Source organism: Meriones unguiculatus, chromosome 3 (assembly GCF_030254825.1).
Source record: "Meriones unguiculatus strain TT.TT164.6M chromosome 3, Bangor_MerUng_6.1, whole genome shotgun sequence".
Taxonomy (NCBI): Eukaryota; Metazoa; Chordata; class Mammalia; order Rodentia; family Muridae; genus Meriones; species Meriones unguiculatus.
Window position 1 is genome coordinate 146,098,917 of NC_083351.1, and position 20,906 is coordinate 146,119,822.

The 20,906-nt window shown below is 39.7% G+C and overlaps 1 protein-coding gene across 1 annotated transcript in view; it reads left to right on the plus strand.

The window, feature by feature from the left end:
- Gabrb1 (gamma-aminobutyric acid type A receptor subunit beta1) overlaps window positions 1-20,906 on the plus strand; it is a 452,897-nt gene that overhangs the window by 409,181 nt on the left and 22,810 nt on the right. The window contains exons 6-8 of the mRNA XM_060380727.1: window positions 8,342-8,479; window positions 8,582-8,734; window positions 13,422-13,666. Coding sequence (XP_060236710.1) covers window positions 8,342-8,479; window positions 8,582-8,734; window positions 13,422-13,666 — 536 coding nt within the window. The remainder of the gene's footprint in view (window positions 1-8,341; window positions 8,480-8,581; window positions 8,735-13,421; window positions 13,667-20,906) is intronic.

The following is a 20,906-nucleotide window of genomic DNA, read 5'->3' on the forward strand; positions in this document are numbered from 1 at the left end:
TTGGTTCTGATCTTTTGTCAAAATTTTCTGTAAAGCATACATGGCAGAATGCAGTGTGACTCCACTGGCATTTATTAAAGCTGAACATTGATAGAAAGATTTTTTTGTTTGTTTGGTTTTATCACAAACCTGATATTCACATACCACATGGCTATTGGTGTTGATAATAAGAAAGACATCATTCAATATTTTCAGAAGGTAAGAAATCTAAATTCTGCAGACGTGTAGGCTGATGAGATCAATTCAGTCTGGGCAAGATTCACGATGTAGGCAGAATCAGTAATCTATTGAGGCAGCTTCATTTCTCTAAATAAACGTCAAAACATATTTGCTCTTATTTGAGTGAGGATTCAAAGTAAGTGAACCTAGAAAATGTGATAAACAGAGAAAAGCATACTCGGAGCTAAAACAATTAGGTAAATATTAAATGAATAAATGATGGTGTCACACCACAAAATGCTGCCTGAAATTTGATGTTAGCCTAGAGGGATATTGCCAGAAGACTGTTAAGGGGGCTCCCTCCTTGTCTCTGCCGGTCCACAGTCATCTCAACCAAGTGAAATTCATGATAAGTGGCATATTTTCTAAGTTTAAAGATAATATGAAACGTAAAAGATCCAAAAAAAAAAAAACAAAAAACAAAAAAAGACCAGAATGGATTAAAACAGTGAGTGAAACTGGCACAGATAAAATTTAAGCCTTCCGGCTTGCACTTCGATTCTGGCGACATGGCTGAATGCACCGAGAAGGTCAGGATCTTTGAGAAAATACGGAACCTACTGTGGTGCCTCCCTCCAGACGATGGTGAAGAAGACTAAAATCAGCCAGCACGCCAAGTACACTTGCCCCCTCTGTGGCACGACCAAGATGAAGAGATGAGCCGTTGGCATCTGGCACTGTGGATCCTGCCTGAAAACAGGGGCTTGGACCTACAGCACCACTTCTGCCATCACACTGAAGTCCGCCATGAGAAGACTCAAGGAACTCCAAGACCAGTAGAAGCGCTACGGTTTGAAACTTGCCTCGTCTGCAATAGATGGGTTCGTTTACGTTAAAAAAAAAAAACAAAACTGCACAATATTAGATTCTTCAAAGCTGGGAGAAAAATCACCTAAGCTAATTGAATATCTGCTCAATCGCTAGACCATGAGTGAATAGAACAAAAAATTCTCATTTTCAGAGGTCAAACACACCAACAATGGCATGGGTCTTGCAGGATAGGATAGACCACTAACTTTTAACAGCCCAAATCAAAAGAAGAGATAATGAAGGTCAGCAAAGAGTGAGCCCCAGCAACAGCAGCTGGCAATATCATCTCGGGAAATCACCAGTGGTAGCCAATTAGAAGTCAGGATAGGCTGCAATCAGGATTAGGAGACCTAATGAAGATATCCAGATTCTTACCAATGGGAAATTTAAGTTGATCTTGTTACATTCCAAGTAAATAAAAATCTGAAGAAAATCTTGAATGTTTCACTAGCAACCCTTGGTGACAAAGTTTTAACCAAGCCATTTAGACATTAGTCAGTATAAACAAAACATGTCTACATTCTACAAGTTCTTCAAGAGTTTTCAATTATTTATTGTAAAATATATTTTAAAATCTATAATTTTAAAACAAATAAGCTGTGTCATCAAGTCAATAACAGTTCTATATATACATCTGCTTTGTGTGAGATGCATCTCATCTTAATATGGTCAATATAAAGTCAGTATATAGTATTTCTCTACCATGTTCAAGGCTCTAAGCTCAACCCCCAATACACACACACAAAAAAAAGATAAAACAAAACAAACAAAAAGTATCATGTCTGAAGTATATATCTTTAAGTGGGCATGACCTAATACAAGCGAAGTAGAAACTACTGAAAAGAAAATACTATAAGTACTTTCTAGGAAAGACAAGCACATGGAGAAGAAGACAGGAAGATACATGAAAGGTCTTAGAAGACGAAGATGGCAGTATATAGAAAGACTACTGTTTTGTTTTCTGTTAACACAAGGGGTGGACAAGGATCAGATGACAGACAATGCCCAAGATGATTTTTTTTCTCATTAAAACAACATATTTTCAGGGATGGAGAGATGGCTCAGCCAGTACAGTGTCTATTGTCCAGTCTTGAGGACCTGATTTCATTCCCAGGGTCTACGTAGACAGCCAAGTATGGCAGTGCACAGCTGTAATCTCAGCACTGATAGCTATAAATCCCTAGGCTTGCTCGTCAGTCAAGCTAGTCACACCCGCAAGCTATACTCCCCAGGGAGAACCTTGACTCCAAAAATTAGGTGTTATTTTCCGAAACACACCATTTGAAGTTGACCACTAGCTTGCAAATGTATGACCACATGTGTACCTATACATGTATGTGATATCACACGCACGCGCACACATACAGGTGCACACACACATCAAAGTAATTTTTATAGGACACTTTGTCTACAATTACATAAAATTCTAACTAACCATCCCATTGCCTGAGAGAATGTGAGGGGAAGGCCCGCAAGCACTAGATGACGACTCAAACTGTCGGACAAGAGTCAAACATTAAGTGGACTGTTGGATAGACTTGTACTTAACTGTGAGAACATTGCAGAACCCTATGGCCAATAGGGCCCTTGAGAATAGCGTGGGTGAGTGGTAAAGAAGGCCATTGGTTGAAATGATGATCATGAGTGAGATTTTAGGACATATTTACCAGGTTCTCAAATCTGCACTGTAACATCTAAAACGGAGCAAAATGACTTCTCGTCCAACTGTTAACCAGGAATTCCAGGTTTCTTTAAACCAACTCATATCACATGGTCATTTTCAGTTCTTTTGGCCCAAGGCATACCAGCAGAACTGTTTGTTTTAGACCTATGCTTGCTTTGTGCTTCTATCACAGAGAATGGTGGACTGAATACTTTTTTTTTAATTTCCATTTTATTTTTATTAATTACAGTTTATTCACTTTGTATCCCAGATGTAGCCCCCTCCCCCATCCTCTTCCAATCCCACCCTCCCTCCATCTTCTTCTTCTATGCCCCTCCCCAAGTCCAATGATAGAGGAGGTCCTCCTCCCTTTCACCTGACCCTAGTCTATCAGGTCTCATCAGGACTGGCTTCTTTGTCTTCCTCTGTGGACTGGTAAGGCTGCTCCCCCTAAAGAACAACAAAAAATTTACTGGCTTATACCCCTGTAAGTCAATCAGTCTAAAGTCAAAGGCCCAGCAGTAGGCAAGAATGCTCTGGCTGTACTATTCCTCATTGGGAGGGAGAAGACAAAGCACCACAGGATGTGAATACAAGAACAAAGGAGCCAAACCAAGTCCGATCACATGCTCCACAGGCACTCCTTCACTCCCAGCACGCAGAAAGCAGAGGCAGGAAACGCTGTGAGTTAGAGGTCAGCTTGGTCTACATTGTAAGTTCCAGGTCAGCAAGGGCTCCACAATGAGACTGTATCTGAGAGAGAGAGGGAGAGAGGAAGAGAAGAGGAGAAAGAAAGAGAGAGAGCCAAACTAGTACTTCACAAGGAAGCACTTCACAAGTTAATTGTATTACTGCTTATTGCTCTTATTGCTCACTTCCAAAGTTCTTATCTCCCAAGACTTCTGCTCTGGTAAAACAAGCCCACAACACGTGAACCTCACTGGGCACATTCACAGTGTAACAGTCTGTATCATTGCCTAGCCTTCAGTTAATCATCATATTCAAAAATAATTTATTTTAATAATTGGTCTAGGGGCTGGAGAGATGGCTCAGAGGTTAAGAGCACTGACTGCTCTTCCAAAAGTCCTGAGTTCAATTCCCAGTAACCACATGGTGGCTCACAACCATCCATAATGAGATCTGGTGTCCTCTTCTGTCATGCAGGTGTACATGCAGGCAGAACTCTGTATACATAATAAATAAATAAATCTTTAAAAAAAAATTGGTCTAAGTGTATCAGAACCATGAAACTTGCTATATTGCGAAGGCCTGTCCTCAGAAAGAAGTAAATGTCCATCTGTCTGCTCTTGGATGAAAGTTTAAGTCCTGACATCATCTCAACACATCTAAGAACAACATCTGACCACCCCTAAAGATCTACTGAGCACACTGAAGAGTTAACTTTTATTTGCAGAGTAGAAAATTCATCTAAAGTAAAATATTTCAAACAGCATAAATTCTAATATTCAGACACTTTTATACGGTGCTAGCTCTCTGAATCTTCATCTGTTGACATCAACTTAATTTTACCTGCACTTTCAGCATCACTAAGAAGTCCCAGGGGCCGAGAGGAAATTCTGAGTGCTTCTCTGTGGTTGTTGCTAGGAAACAACATCCTTGGAATTGGAGTGCTCAGAGTGAAGCTCTGTGTGAAGTCACCGGTTCATAAAGGAAAACCGTTGGCAAATAGATTGTTTAGGTGTGAGCAAATTGATGTTCTCTCTCTCCGTGGCAAAATGTTCTTGTGTAACCTTTGAATAATAGTGTGCTTCCAGGCCGCTGTTCTTCGCTTGGCTCCCTCTGCCATTACTGCCCCCGTGAGAACTGCAGGATCTGTATAAATGAGAGTTCACATTCTCTCTCTTTTTTTCCCTCTCCCCAAATCATCTGTAATTATCTCAGCGCCCACAGCACTGTGAGTAATGAGTTTTAGTTAAACAAAGTGAAGCGAGCTTGGAAATCAAGACCCAGACCCCTGACTAGCTGGACTGCAATACTCCCTCCTCGTCCAGCAGATAGGTGCCCAAAGGATTGCATACGCCAACCCCGCACAAACAAGGCGTTTCCTTTACATGCCCATCTAGGACATAAATTAGGCAAAAGAAAAATGAATCATAACCATAATTAGACAGAAATGATTTCAAATAAAACATATAAAATGATAATTATTACAAACTGTAATCAGTCTACATGAATACGGCCTCACTATCAAGAAGAGTTACTGAAACGTGAGCACTGAGGGACTGAGACAGGTCATCAGATGCCTGGTATGGCTAAACATAGAGGGCTCAGGAAGGATGTGCTGGACATAGAGGTCTCTTACACCTTGGGTGGGCTACAGTGGGAGAGCATGGGATTTCGTAGCACTGCTAAGAATGATGTGAGTTTCAATCTCATGAAATGTTTATGTTTAGAATTTTTCCATTTAATATGCCCAGACCACGGTTAACTGTGCCACCTATACTGTGGAAAGGGAGATTTCGCATAAGAGACAACTAACATGAATACCAACATCTGCTTTGGCAGGGTGGTCACCTTCCAGTTTTACTTCGTGTTAAGCTGCTGCCTAGAAGTAGGAGCTAACAGAGCTGCCGTTTTGACTCACCCACTCCCTTCTCCTCTCAGCGCAGACTACAAAGCATCTGGGCTCTCACAACTTGAACTTGTGCTTGCCTACATTTTTGCCCCAGATTCTGACAACTTAAGCAACAGCTGGAGGTTGAAATCTATCACCTTGTTAACTTAGCAAGTCTAGAGCAAGCCAGAAGCTTTTATTATTATTATTATTACTGGATGTGGAGATTATCTATATGTTTAAATATTCATTTATCTTTCTGTCTGTCAGTCCATCACTTATCTTTTTTTTTTTTCAATGCAGTTTATTCAGGAACCTTGAACAATCCTTGGACCCTGGGGAAAGCCAGCCCACAGCTTAAATAGCCTCTGGGTAGCCAACCCAGGCGTGCCACGTGGGCAATGCAGATAGGTCCACATACATGGAAGCAAGCCAGATCCTCAGCCTTAGCCAAATGTGGAGTTGTTCGTGACAGAAAGCACTCACCATCGGGAAGGTGGAAGGCGGAAACCAGCTCCATCTTTAAGGCATAGCATTCCGCAGCTCTCTACAGTTCCCCCTTTTTGTTTTAGACGCATCAGGCAAGAGTAGAGGTCTGATCTCTGATATTAGAAATAAATTGGGACTTTGTACCGATGTTCATTTAGGTGTCATCCACCCAAAGAGCATCAGACCCGTCCGATACCTTTTTCTCAGAGGCGGGACCTGGGGCATCAACCCGCATGCAACCAGACATGCTCTTCTCTGGGTCCAAAGCGGCTGACCCTGAGTGCAGTGCTTAGCCTCGCATCCTGAGCATAACATTTTAGCTTTTTATGGTATCCAACCATGCTTGGGGAGAATGTCCTGCTTCAATGGCTGTAAAGGCCTGAATGATCATGGCTGCATCACACTGTTGTGAGACTCTAATCTTGCATATATACCACAGGCTCACTTATCTTTTATCTCTACATTTATCACTCATCTATCTATCTATCTATCTATCTATCTCCAACCTATCTACCCATATTTCCATAAGCTATCTATCCATTCATCAGCCATCTACCTACTTATTAATCCACCATGCATCTATATCTATCTATCTATCTATCTATCTATCTATCTATCTCTCCATCCATCTGTAACCCATCTATCTGTCCATCTATTCATCACCATCTCCATGCACTACTTATTTATCTATTTGTCCACCTCCTATATACCTAAAAATCACCTATCTATCCATCCATCACCCACCTACTATTTATCAGTTCATTACATATCTATTTCTGAAGTCGTCTATAAACCACCTATATTTCTATCTTTCCATCCCTCACACATCTGTGTCTTCATCCATCCACCATTCATCTATTTACCCATCTATCCATCACCTATCTATCTATCATCTATCTATACAGATAGATAGCTATCTACCCATCCATCCATTACTCATCTATCTATGTATGTATCTTCTGTAGAGCTGTTTGTAGGTTCCTATTAGATACTCAAGACAATGTTAAACAAGTATCACACATCATACTCAAGTTTGACATCCAGCCTCAATACATCAATTAGTCCCAAGTAGATTTTGGTAAGCCCAATAGGTAAAGAGGATCATGCAGCCTCTCAGAAACAATGTTTATATGTAATAATAAATACATTGTAGATGAATTATTTCATATGGATATAACTCTTTGGGGAGAGGGAAAATTGTTTAATGGTTTAATGACGAGTTAAATATAATATGTTATGATAAATGGTAATTTTATAGACTATCAAATATAAAATAGCTATTGTTTAATAAATTCAAGCATAATATTTTTAAAAGTTTTTTGAAGAGGAATTTTAATTCTTTTAAGAGGTAAAATTGAGACAGATTTTTCTTATACATGCATACCCAAAAAGAGAAACTAGGAAAATGACAATTTCATTTCCAAACTGGAAAATTGGTACAATTCTCTAACACTTACATTTAGCTCCCAATTTTAAATTTTAAAAATTATATTATATATATGTGTGTGTGTGTATATATATATATATATATATATATATATTAGAAAGATGTGACTGCTTTAATCAAAAGCAGGCCAGCATAATTCATACTACAAAGACTTCACAGGGTTATCTTTGAAACACATGTCAGTAACTCTGATAAAATAAATAATGCTTTTTTGTTTGAAGTGAATATAAAAAGAAAATTGAAAAGTCAACCATGTGTTTATCTGGTTAAGGTGGATTTTAAATGAGCCAAATTATCTTTAGAATTTTAAAAATATACAAACATTATTCTAGCTATACATTCATTCTTAGACACCACCATGACTCAGCTAAGCCATAACAAATGGGGACAGACGAGAAGGGAGAAGAAGAAGAAGAAGAAAAAAAAAAAAACAGTCCATGGGCCTTCCATGCCAAAGCCAGGGACATACCTTCAACTGTCGTCAATCTTCTCTGGATTCTGTTGACAGTGAAAACCACCCTTATATATTCAAAGAGATCAATAACTCATAATCACCTAGTAGAATCAAGAATGTATATAATTCTTAAGATTTTCCCGTTCTGTTACCTATAATAGCAGTAACTGTAATGGCAGGATATAAGCCTGGTTAGTTTTCTAAATGAAATGTATGTTTATTTTTAAGTGCTTTTATTAAAATTTTGATTTTTTTTTTACTATGTTCCATTTCATTATCCCTTAGGTGTTCCTTTTAATAACTGTTTATCCTTTGATTCTGCTTTTGTTCTTAGGTAATGCATAACCCAAACCCATTTCCAGAGCCCTGGAATGCAGAAACCCCATTGCTTTAACAAAAAAGCACCCTCCATAGATACAACAAAAACAAATTTGTAGCAGTAATGCAAAGTAATAAAGGACCAGGATGCTTAGGCTCACGAAAGCCAGATGCCTCTCTTTCCTCAATGTAGTCACTCTTAACCCATTAAAAATGGCACTCTGTGGAAGATCTATCTGCCATTCCTGTTCAATGACACGCTGGCCCTAAAGTGCAATGACTCTTCCCTCTGGCTGGAGGACTATCTTCAGATTGTGTCTAGAACTTCTGTGCTCTGTGTGACTAGGTTGTGCTTCTTTACTTCAGATGGCTATACCACTGACGACATCGAGTTTTACTGGAATGGAGGAGAGGGAGCAGTAACGGGGGTCAATAAAATTGAGCTGCCCCAGTTTTCAATTGTTGACTACAAGATGGTGTCCAAGAAGGTGGAGTTCACAACAGGTGAAGAAGTTTCCTCCCTACTAATCCATTCACGTGTGAAAGAGAGACGGTGATTCTAATCAAATCTCTCTCCCTCCCTCTCTTCCTCTCTCTCTCCCCCAGGGGCATATCCACGACTATCACTAAGTTTTCGTCTCAAGAGAAACATCGGCTACTTCATTTTGCAGACCTACATGCCTTCCACACTGATTACCATTCTGTCCTGGGTGTCATTTTGGATCAACTATGATGCATCTGCAGCCAGAGTCGCACTAGGTAATGTATTCCCACTTTTTTCACAGCTAGTCAATCAGGCCTTCAAACAAAAAGGCAGCATTTAATTTAGGATCAAAAGCAAGACCTCTCATGTAGCAAGTAAAAGAATCAGACTACATTAGGATGCTTTAAAATAATATTTGTAATAGCCAGGAGCTGGAAATAACCCAGATGCCCCTCAGCTGAGGAATGGATACAGAAATTGTGGTACATCTACACAATGAAATATTACTCAGCAATAAAAAACAAGGAAATCGTGAAATTTGCAGGTAAATGGTGGGATCTGGAAAAGATCATCCTGAATGAGCTATCTCAGAAGCAGAAAGACATACACAGTATATACTCACTCATATAGACATATAATATAGGATAAACCTACTAAAATCTGTACAGATAAAGAAACTAATCAAGAGGGAGGACTCTTGCCGAAATGCTCAATCTCTATCCAGAAAGGTAAAGAGGCTGGACATCAGAAGAAGGAGAAAACAAGAAACAAGACAGGAGCCTGCCCCAGAGGGCCTCTGAAAGGCTCTGCCCTGCAGACTATCAAAGCAGATGCTGAGACTTATGGCCAACTGTTGAGCAGAGTGCAAGGAATCTTATGAAAGAAGTGGGAAATAGCAGATGTAGAGAGGACAGGAGCTCCACAAGGAGAGCAACAGAACCAAAAAAATCTGAGCACAGGGGTCTTTCCTGAGACTCATAATCCAACCAAGTACCATGCATGGAGATAACCTAGAACCCCTGCACAGATGTAGCCCATGGCAGTTCAATGTCCAAGTGGGTTCCATAGTATGGAAACAGGGACTGTCTCTGACATGAACTGATTGGCCTGCTCTTTGATCAACTCACCCTGAGGGGGGAGCAGCCTTACCAGGCCACAGAGGAAGACAATGCAGCCACTCCTGATGAGATCTAATAGACTAGGATCAGAAGGAAAGAAAAGAAGACCTCCCCTATCAATGGACTTGGGGAGGAGCATGCGTGGAGAAGGGGGAGGAAGGGAGGGGTTGGGAGGGGAGGAGGGAGAGAGCTACGGGGGGGACAAAGTGAATGAAGTGTAATTAATAAAAAATGTAATAAAATAAAATATCCAAGATAAAGTTTAAAAGTGCTTATAATAAATATCTTTTAGCACTTGACCCCAAAAAATGGGATATGTTTCCTATTGTATGAATGTTTTACAGATTACTTGTTAGAATCTCATTACACTGTATTTTTTCCAAATTTGTGATGACTTCCTCTTCATTCCCTGATTTTGACTACGGGAACTGTAATTCTTGTAACTCATTATTTTAAACCATGGAGAGAGCTAAAATTTGTGACTGTTAGCAATTTGCATCAATGGTCAGGAAATACTATCCTTTGATCAACTATCCTTTGATTAAAACACATCAAACTGAGTCTCTCCTTTAAATAGAGCTCATTATATTCAAGAAGGCACAAACAATTCATCAGTTATATTAATGATCTATGATCAAGACAGAATAAAAAATCCTTTCCTCTTTGTTGGAACAAAATTCAGAATTAATCTTACTATGGTTGAGTAATTGCTTGAAAACTAGAAAGCTATATTTAAGACTGTAAGTGGCTCTTTGGAAAGTTAGAACATGTTTAATATTTCTGATGATCTAGCCATATGCAGGTCTACTTCATTATTTATAATATTCAGACACATTTTATATATAACTCCAGTTTCAAACAAGGGAAAGGAGAGAAATACCACATCTGGTTAAGACAACATATTACATCTCTTCTCTTTTGAAATTACTAAGCCAGATTAATTGACTAGCATATCCCTTCACACAGACTAACTGTCATACCCCAGCTCTCCTCTGCTGGCTGCAAAGTCAAGTGTTTGTAGCCTTAGGATATTCTAAAGATAAAGAACAAGTAATTAATCATATTTTATATTCATCTTCAACATACTGGTTTAATGTAAATATATGATAAGGTTTTAGAAAATTGTGCATATATGACAGGGTAAAAGAAAACTAGAGACAATATCCAGTCTACATCAGGGAAAAAACTCACAACCTTGTACAACTGGTTCTCTATAGATGCATATTCTCAAAGCAAATGATATTTTCACTGGAGGCAGTAGAGGACCTGGAGCAATAGCTCAGTGGTTAGGAGCTTGTAATGCTCTTGTAGGACATGAGCTCAGCTCACAGCATCCATGTTGGGACTCAAAAAAAACCTGTAGGCCCAGATCTAGGGGATCTGATGCCCTCTTCTGGCCTCCTTGGGCACTTGCACTCATAAGCACATTCTCACAAAGGCAGGTAATTTTAAAAAGTCAAATATATATGAAAGATGTTGACATATAATGATGTCTTAATCTTTAAAATATAAAACTAAGATATTATAACACAATTTTTACAACTTTCTATTTTCTAATTCAAAACAAAGACTTAAAACATAAATATAGTATGTAAATAAAATATTCTGTCAATCACATTAGCTAGAACAATGTTAGATGAAATTTAAAGTTTTAGTCAAAGAAGCAGGTAATATCTCTTATAATGGAGTTCTTATCATTCCAACACACTTGAGTTAATCACTTATCTGAACCCATTTTGCTTTTTTATTTACTACTTTTACTTATTCTTTGAAAATTTCATACATGTATACAATAGATTTTGATCAAATGACCCTACTACTTCCCTCTAACTCTCCCCAATAATCTCCAACCCATCTCCCTTCTGACTTTATATTTATTGTTATTGTTGCTGTTGTTGTTATTATTGATGAGAAAATATGATACATATGCACAATGGAACCTAATTCAACTATAAAGAAAAATTAAATCTTGAAAATTGCAGATAAATGGGTGAAAATAGGAAAACATATATATCTTACCCCTTGATGGTACTGCTGATGCGTCAAATCAGGGAATTTACAATCTACAGTCATCACTTACCAGATGATTGAAGCTTCCTTTTCCTTTCTTCTAATTTGCTCCTTTCATTCCCTCCACACCATTGTCTTCTCACCCTTTTCACACCTTTTCACAGCCACTGTCTTTATTCAATAACTCTCGTATTATTTCAAATATTACCATCAAATCTCGGGGCTTATTTTAAATGCTGTTGTTAACCATCTTGTTATTTTTGTCCTATAGCATCAAGACGACTAATCTCAGACTTTTATTTGTCTGGTTGGTTTTGGTTGGTTTTTTGAGACAGAGTCTCATGTCCCACAGAGCATCCTCAAATTTGCTGTATACCCAAGACTAGTCTTGAACTCCTGATCCTCCTGCTTTTGTTTTCCAATTCTGGGATTTCAGACATGCACCATCGAACTCAGCTGCAGAGTTTGTCTTTATCCACCTATAAAATAAGAAAAAGATAGCTTCCCCATCATATTCAGTGGATCGTTGTGATACACTGTACAAATGTGGAGTGCTAGTGTTCGCTGCAGCACAAACTGTCTACACAAAATCGATCTGCTTTTCTGTACTCTTACTTTTTCCCAATCATTGTTCTATCGCTACCGTTATGCATGCCATGTAGTTGGTATGCTGTCACACAAGCATCATACTATTAACCTTCCGTTTAGATTCAACAAAGCAGACAAAACACAACCTGCATTGGGTTTGTAGGTATTACCTTTTTTATTAACTCTAAAGACTGGTTTTCAATAAGCCTTTTTCTAGCATTAGGAAATGAATTTGTTACAGACTCTGAAACCAATAAAATCAAGGTGGAAGAGAAGGAGGACCTTCCCTATCAGTGGACTTGGAGAGGGGCAGGGAGGAGATGAGGGAGGGTGGGATTGGGAGGGAATGAAGAAGGGGGCTACAGCTGGGTTACAAAGTAAATAGACTGTAACTAATATAAAAAAATAAAAACATAAAAAATAAAATCTATGTAACATTTCAGAAAACAAAGCAACAATGAAAAAATATGTTATTATTTTTTCTGTTGTATATAATATTGTATATAAAGAATACTTGATGCAAATCACAAACTTTCTTAAATATCTCGTCTTTTAGCAATACCACACAAATGACTAGAGTTGCAAATGACTAGAATATGCAAAATAAAATTGTGAGTGACGTGAGTTAGAGATTAAGTCAGTTAACTCAAACTGGTCACCACCTTTGAGTCTGGCCATGGCTGCAGTAGGGATCAGGGTCACGAGGACAGATTCTAGAGGGAAAAGACTGAGGAATGGAGAGTAGGTGCACAACAGAGTGAGGGAGAGTACGCAGTGGGATTTCAGGGGAACTTTTTAAAATTTTAGTGCGGTGTGGTGTGTGTGTGTGTGTGTGTGAGAGAGAGAGAGAGAGAGAGAGAGAGAGAGAGAGAGTGTTATACCTACATTACACAATGCCTACAGGAAGTTATGCATAACTCCTGAGTTGGTTCTCACCTTTCACCTTGTTTTTAACAGTGGGATTTTTATTCTGCCTTTTCATACCTTTTTCCTTATACTTGTGTGCTTATTTTTAAATTGTCATCAGCCCTCAATTACCTTTGCCTTCTATGTCATGTCTTAGTAATAGAATCTAGAGACAGCCTGTCATTTTGTCTTTAGAAATGTGTGTGCTTTGGTCCAGCAGTTTATTGTGCTGCTGCTGTTGTGACAGCACGACATTAAGGGACAGTGTTTGTCTTCTTGGCTTTGGAGAACACAACTTCACAGAGGAGCCTTCAGCTACGCTTCGGTTTTCTGTCCGCAGGAATCACCACGGTGCTGACAATGACGACCATCAGCACTCACCTCAGGGAGACTCTGCCAAAGATCCCCTACGTCAAGGCAATCGATATCTATCTCATGGGGTGTTTCGTGTTTGTGTTCCTGGCTCTCCTGGAATACGCTTTCGTCAATTACATTTTCTTTGGAAAAGGCCCTCAGAAGAAGGGAGCGAGCAAACAAGACCAGAGTGCCAATGAAAAGAATAAACTGGAGATGAACAAGGTCCAGGTAATGTACTACATTAAAATTATCTCTATCATCCTTATCAATGGTGCGGTGTCCAGGAATGGCTTTTAGCAGAAAAAAAAACATGTTTATGAAGTATTATTTGTTGTCGGGCCCAACCATCTCCTCGGTTTATAGATTTGACTCAAAAAACAAGACTGAAAACTATGTAAATTAATATATGTGTTTAATGTGGGTGATTGTAACAAAATAACTGACGCAGGCAGATCTTATAAAGAAAAGGAGTTGTTTAACACACAGTTTTGGAGGCTGAAGTCTAAGCAGCATAATACTGACTCTACCGCTATGGTTGGTGGAAAGTTACACGAGGGGCAAAGTGGTTATGTCACAAAACAGAAATCTGGGGTTCCCTAAGTCCCTTTCAAAGACAGCCACCTCTCACGTAGCTGTAACTCTTAGAGATCTGTACCCCAACATTGTCACACTGAGACTGAAGTTTCCAACACATGAAAAACTGGGAGATTCACTGAACCCCATAGGTCGGCCACCTTTGACTGAGCTCAGCCTCAAGTCCATGACAATTTATTCTAAGCTATCTATAAAATTACATGTGAAAAAAAATAATGTGAGATCTACTTGGTAAACAAAGGTGAGAATCAAATGCAGTAGACTTAGACTCTGCCTCAGTGGACCTGAGGTCATAGATAGAGCGGTTAAGCCACAAGCTCAGATTCAACCATGAGAGCAGCTGACTGGGGACTTTACAAGCACTTCTCACAGGGGAAAAACATGAACAAATGCCATGTCAAAATTTAAAAACGAAGTGATGCATAGTGTTTTAAATAAAGTCAGAATAGTTTGCATCAAACTCTCTTGTAGACAGAAGTTATGAAAACTCGCAGTTTTTCAATTCTGCTTAAAGACTTGAGTGACTGGAAATAAGCAAAAGGTAGGAAAGAACTGGCCTTCAAAAGAAGAGCAAGTCGTACTAAGAGAACCACAGGCTGTGAGGCATACAGCTCTCCCCAGCAGCACTTCAGCTGGATGAGTCAAAGCATGGACGTTGATTTCAGGGTGCCTGAGATTTCAGACAGATGTAATCCATAGCAGAGAGTCAAACTCTGAAGATAAACTTCCTTTGAATGTGCAGGTAAGAGCCAAAGAAGCCACGATGGTCATTGATGTTTACTACTGACTGTCAGCTTGACAGGATGTGGAGTCATCTAGGAAAAAAAGTCTCCAGTGCACTTGAGAGGGATTGCTTAGTTCGGCTTAGCCTTTGGATGAGCCTGTGAAGGATCATGTCAGTTAGTTCGATTGAGGTTAGGTTAGAGGAAGACTTGTCCTAAAGAATGTAACACCTTTCTCGGGACAGAGGTCCTGGATTGCACAATGAAAGAAGCAGCTAGTTGGGAGAGAGAATCCATTGCTCTCTAGCCCCTCACTGTGGATGCAATGTGACCAGGTATTGCAAGTTTCTAGCTCAGAGACTTATTGACCTTGATAAACAATACCCTGAGTCAAAGTAGACCATTTCTCCTGTAAGCTGCTTTGATGGGATATTTCTTTACAGTGACAGAAAATGTTGAGAAGGCAGTCCCAAAGAGAAAAATGGCTAGAGAATAAAAGTTAAAAAAAAAAAAAAAAACAGAAAGCACAATGTGGAATCCAGCATCTGGACTTAGAGATTGTCTCTAACCCATTCATGCAGTAAACATATTGAGCTCTTCATTATGTCTCCAAAATGATCATAATTTAAGAATAAAGTTTAAGTCATAAGAATAAGGAAAAAAAAACTAAAGTAGGCCCCAGTGCAACAATACATAAAACGAAGTTTCCGCCTATTCTAGGTAATATGTTAGTGATCAAAGTACCTAAGAAAACAGAACACAAAAGTCTTCAGGGATGATAAAACAACCCAGAGTCTCTAGAACAAATCATTACAAATACCTGAGCTGAAACAGGAAAATCATGTCACAATCAAGAGCAATGTGACTTTAAGAATCTCAAATGTTGATCAGAACAATAACCACTACAGAGTAACTATAATTAATAGATCTTAAAGTCTGCTGTAAATGGAAGTACAGGCGTCGAGCTAAAAGCAACCAAAACATTCTGAAATAGATGAGTGATTAGACAAGCTGTAGCACATTCATGTTTAGAATACTCTTTCAGTGAGGGTGTCTATGACCGTGATAAAACACCATGACCAGAAGCAACTTGGGGAGAAAAGGGCTCATTTCAGCTTACATGTCCCAACTGAAAGCATGAAATAGAATGGGTGTAAGTCTCAGGCTTGAACATGCCATTCGATGAACTAATCTTGCATTCTGGAAAGTAGAAAGGATTAGTTCCAGCTCCACTGCTCAGTTTCTTGCCTCTGACACTGCCCTTTGGAGGTTCCTGAACTGGAACCATGACTCTGCTTGTTGCTCACTTCCTCTATCCACTGCTCCCACGGAACCCGATACTTCCACTGTGGGATTGCCAAAATAGCATGTGTTCACGTAGTTATGCTTTAGCATTTTTCTCTTTGACTGTAATTCACAATGACAGGGAACAGGGCCTTTGTCTAGTGTATTTACTATTCTTTCCTCAATGGCTACAGTGATGTAGAAACCTAGTAAGTATGTCTTACATGGATGGATGGATGGATGGATGGATGGATGGATGGATGGATCTGATGAGATAGACCATCTCCGTTATGAGTTTTTAGAGCTCATTCAAACTGTTGAGTAAGAAAAAGTTATCGAGTGACAAACCATAATGCTTTATAAATTCTTAAATCTTCATATAATATTAGAAAAGGAGACAGTAGCCCACTCTTGCTTCTGCCCAAGGCTGTCGTACTGTTCCTATTTTTTTCATTGTGTGTGTGTTGTTGTTGTTGTTGTTGTTGCTAGGGACTAAACTCAGAGCCTCTTTCATATTAAGTAGTAAATTGATCAATAATGTTTTAGTAAACATGTCATGCGAACCTCTGGTATTCTTTCTAAATCATCATGCCATCTACTGTTCACAATAACCTTCAAGGGTGATTAGGACTGACTTGCCTGACCTCGTCAAATGCAGGTAGAATAAGAATCTCACAGTATTCTAGTTATGAATACCGTGATGAAACATCTTGACCTAAAGCAAGTTGGGAGGGAAGGGGTTAATTTGGCTTAAGCAGCACTGTTCACCATCAGAGGAAGTCAGAACAGAAACTCAAACAGGACAGGAACCTAGAGGCAGGAGCTGACACAGAGACTATGACAAGTAAGTGCGGCTTACTAGCTTGATCCCCCTGACTGCTTGCTCAGCCTTTGCCTTTTCTTCTTCTCCTCCTCCACTTCCTCCTCCTCCTCCTTCTTCTTCTTTCTTTTTTTTAATTTTAATTTTTTCACAATATATCCCAATTGAATCCCCCTCCCTACCTCTTCCCCCATCCCCTTCCCCTAGTCCACTGAAAGGGGGAGTTCTCCTCCTTTACCATCTGCCCATAGCTTATCAAGTCTCTTGAGGACTGACTACCTAGGTCCCCTTCCTCTGTGGCCTGGTAAGGTCATATCATCAGGAGCAAATGATCAAAGAGCAGGCAACCGACAGAGGCAGTCCTTTCTCCCCTTACTCTCAAATCAACATGGAGACTGAACTGCCAATCAGCTACATCTGAGCAGGGGTTCTAGATCCCCTCCATGCATGGTCCTTGGTTGGTGCATCAGTCTCTTCAGGACCCCTGGGCTCAGATCTTTTGGCTCTGTTGGTCTCAGCCTGCTCTCTTATAGAACCTGGAGACCACCTGCTCAAGGATGGCACCACCCTCAATGGGCCGATCATTAATATGAAAATACCCTACAGGCGTGACCACAGCCTATTTTTATGGAAGCATTTTCTTAACTGAAGTTTCCTCCTCTTAGAAGACTTTAGCTTGTGTCAGGTTAACATAAGATTATCCAGCACACAAACTGTCACCATCTCATACAGCTTTAAAGGTTTGCAAATGTCTGGTTTTGGGAAATCCTGACCTCATCATCATCTGAGCTCAGAGAGGCAATGTGACCATAATAAACTTCATCTATTTGGCATATCATCTCCAGAAAGTTAGATAATGTCAGTTTTGCTGTTTCAAATACTGCTACCCTGTGGTTAAATTCAAATTTATAATAATTATTCTATTTCCCCTTAATATGGTGGTTGAGCGATCTTCCTCTTTCCTATGAGATGCCTGTAAAAAGTTAAACTTAACTGATATGTGTCTAGTCTCCTAGATTTATTTCATTTGAGAGAAGTCTAGGATCTGCCTTGGTTTTCTGAAGTGTGGAGTGACATTGTTCATTATTACACATTACTTTTGATGGCCTCAGCTGGGCAGTTAGGTCAAGGGATATCCGAACTGACACCTCGGAAGTGCAGGTCCTGTACTGATTTATACTTCCACCAGCTGCACCGAAGCATTTTTTTTATGAGTGCAGATGCTGAATCCAGACATTATGAGAGTTTCAATCTCCAAGGTGATAAAGACTGCAGATTCATGAGCCCCTCGGGCACCATCTGAAGCTAGGGATGGTATTTAGAGTTTTGAAAGACAGATTTCACAGCACAACAAGACTTTAAGCAAGCTGCCTCTGGGATACTTGTATACTAACCTGAAACTTTTTTAGTTGTATATACTGGCTGCAGTGTCTGCTGGGTGCAAATAAATGAAATGGATGCAGGGACGGTCGGTGACCAGGCACTACTGAAAGTCACTGTAAATCATGAGGAACACTAGGAGAATCTATGAAAGATTAATAACAAATGTGCAGTTGCAACTCCAAAGGTTAAGATGGAGAACTTTCATCTCTGTGGTTAGACAGCAGTTCTGTGACGCAGCCTCTCCATCCACGTTTCTGTTCTTTGTGCTAAATCACCCGAATACCGCCAGGCAATTTTCCTCATGTAAAGTAGGTTGTGTGCTGTGCTGGACTCCAGGTTGAATGATACATGTAAAGATAAGTATTTCAAAGGTAAGTAGCTTCATGCTTAGATCAGGAACATGCCTGCTGGCCTTGGAACCTGGACCTCTGCCCTCCTCAGCAACTCTCTTCACGATGATTGGAGCACAGACTCTATCTTCGATGAAATTGACTGTTTTGATTTAGAAGATTGAACTCTACAATTTCCACAGACAAGCCTGTTCATTTGCTCATGAACTTCGAACTTCATGCTTTTGTCTAAATTTAGCTTAGTTCACTATTTTGCTACATGAGCCTATTTAAATTTATCCCATCCTCAGAATTCTCCAGAGTCTAGGTATTCCCAAAAGCTCTTTGTCCTTTTGCCTCCTCTTTCCCTTTTCTGCTCCTCCTCTTTTCTTATCCCCTCTCTTTTCTGGGCTTTATTTTCATACCATGCAAATAGCTAGGAATCTTGATGATTGAGACAGAAATCTAACTGAGTAACTGTCCCCTGGTTCTAGTTTCTTGTGAGGCTCTATTCAAATGAGCAAACATTGTAAGTAGAGAAGCTCCCTCTTTGTCTCTTAATTCTAGGTCCTTTTATACTGTCATTCTTTTCATTAGGTCTTTCTCTCATAGTAACCCCAAAAGCTCTAGATCTGTTGTGCCAGATCTATAATCCCAGCCCGACCCATAAGTTCTTTATAAGGCCAAACCTAATGATGACCACCAAAATAAGTGCTGTGTTTGAGTCTATTTTTTTTTCAACCAACTTAGGTCACATTATTATGGAGAATTCAGTCTTTTTAATGAATAAAACAGAAAACACCAAGGACCCAGGTCTGAGCAATGTGTCTCTGAGGAGCCTAAAAAATGCCATTAGGCCTCTCCAAACCATATGCACCAACAGACATCACCACAACTGACTAAAACCCTTAGGATGTGTGTGTAAAGTGTGGGCTGGGAGGATGTTAACCAAGAATGAAATAAAGGCGAATCAGATTTTTTAACAATTTTCACAGTTGGCTCACACACAGACTCCTTTCTCGACCACTGAAACTACAACAGAGCTTAGTGACTTTATCTTGTAGAGTTTAACTGAGTCTATCTTGTAGGTCACCTAAGGCTCCATTTTGGAAGGACCAGAAAGATGATATTGATGATATTGGCACTTACCTATCTGAGCTTATGTTCTTTTGAAGGCATTAAAAGAGGGGATGGAGAGATGTTCAGCAGTTAACTGTACTCAATGCTCTTGCAGAGGATCCCGGGTTGTTCTCCATCACCCTCATGGTGATTCCAGGGGATCTGATGCTCTTTCTGCTCTTTTTGAACACCGGGCCCATAAACCACAGATAGACACATAGACAGAATACTCAAAGACGCAAAATTTAAAAAATCCTTTTTTTTAAGAAAATAAAATGTGTACAGAGCTATGTAAACTACCTGATAGAATGCCAGCTAGAGGGGGCCACTCCAGAAAAAGTGATGAGAACCTAGCTTGGGAACAATCTGATGAACACTCCAGGAGGATGTAAGGCATAAAATGCCCTGAGGGTCTAGAAAGAGGACTGGTAAAATCCAGAGCCTGGCACAGTGGTCCCCAGATGTCTTCTCAGCCCTGGGAGGGTAGCAGGGGGGAGTCAGAAGAAACTCAATTTTGTGGCCAATGGAGCTACATAGAAAGTCTCTGCCTCTCTTTCACACACACACACACACACACACACACACACACACACACACTGTGTCTTGAGCAGAGTGCTAAAAGGAAATAGAGTGATAATGGGGACTGCATACATGGTACTGGGAAATAGCTTGGGAAATACCTAAGAAAGACTTGAACAGAGAAGAGATCGTCTGTTTTGCATTCTGTAGAATCACTATGGCTGCTGTGAACAGAAGAAAAAAAAAAAAAACTGGAAGGCCACATTCCTAGAAAAAGGAAGATCAATTATAAAGCTACAGGCCATAGTAGAGGGAGATGGTCAGAATCAGTCATGTTTAAATGGAGCTGTTTTCACTTGTTAATACACAAGAGGGGAGAAATATGGAAAGGAGCTCAACATGATATTTTTTGCCTGAGCAATGCTCTAGAAAATTTCCAGTAACCTCATATTACCTTTATCATTTTTTCTATTTTCTGGAAATGAATATATTAAAAAGTGTATTTTTGATATGTATATTTATTTACATGTATGAAGGTTTGTGCTTAACTATCTGCCCTTTCTCGAAGTGATAGTAAAGTGTTCATGTCTGCTGGTAGTTATCAGGACATACAAGGAAATGTAAAAACCAGCTGTGAGCAAAGTTGCCAACAGGCCCTAACTCAAACCCCCCAAAAAGGAATTCCAGGCCAAGGGATC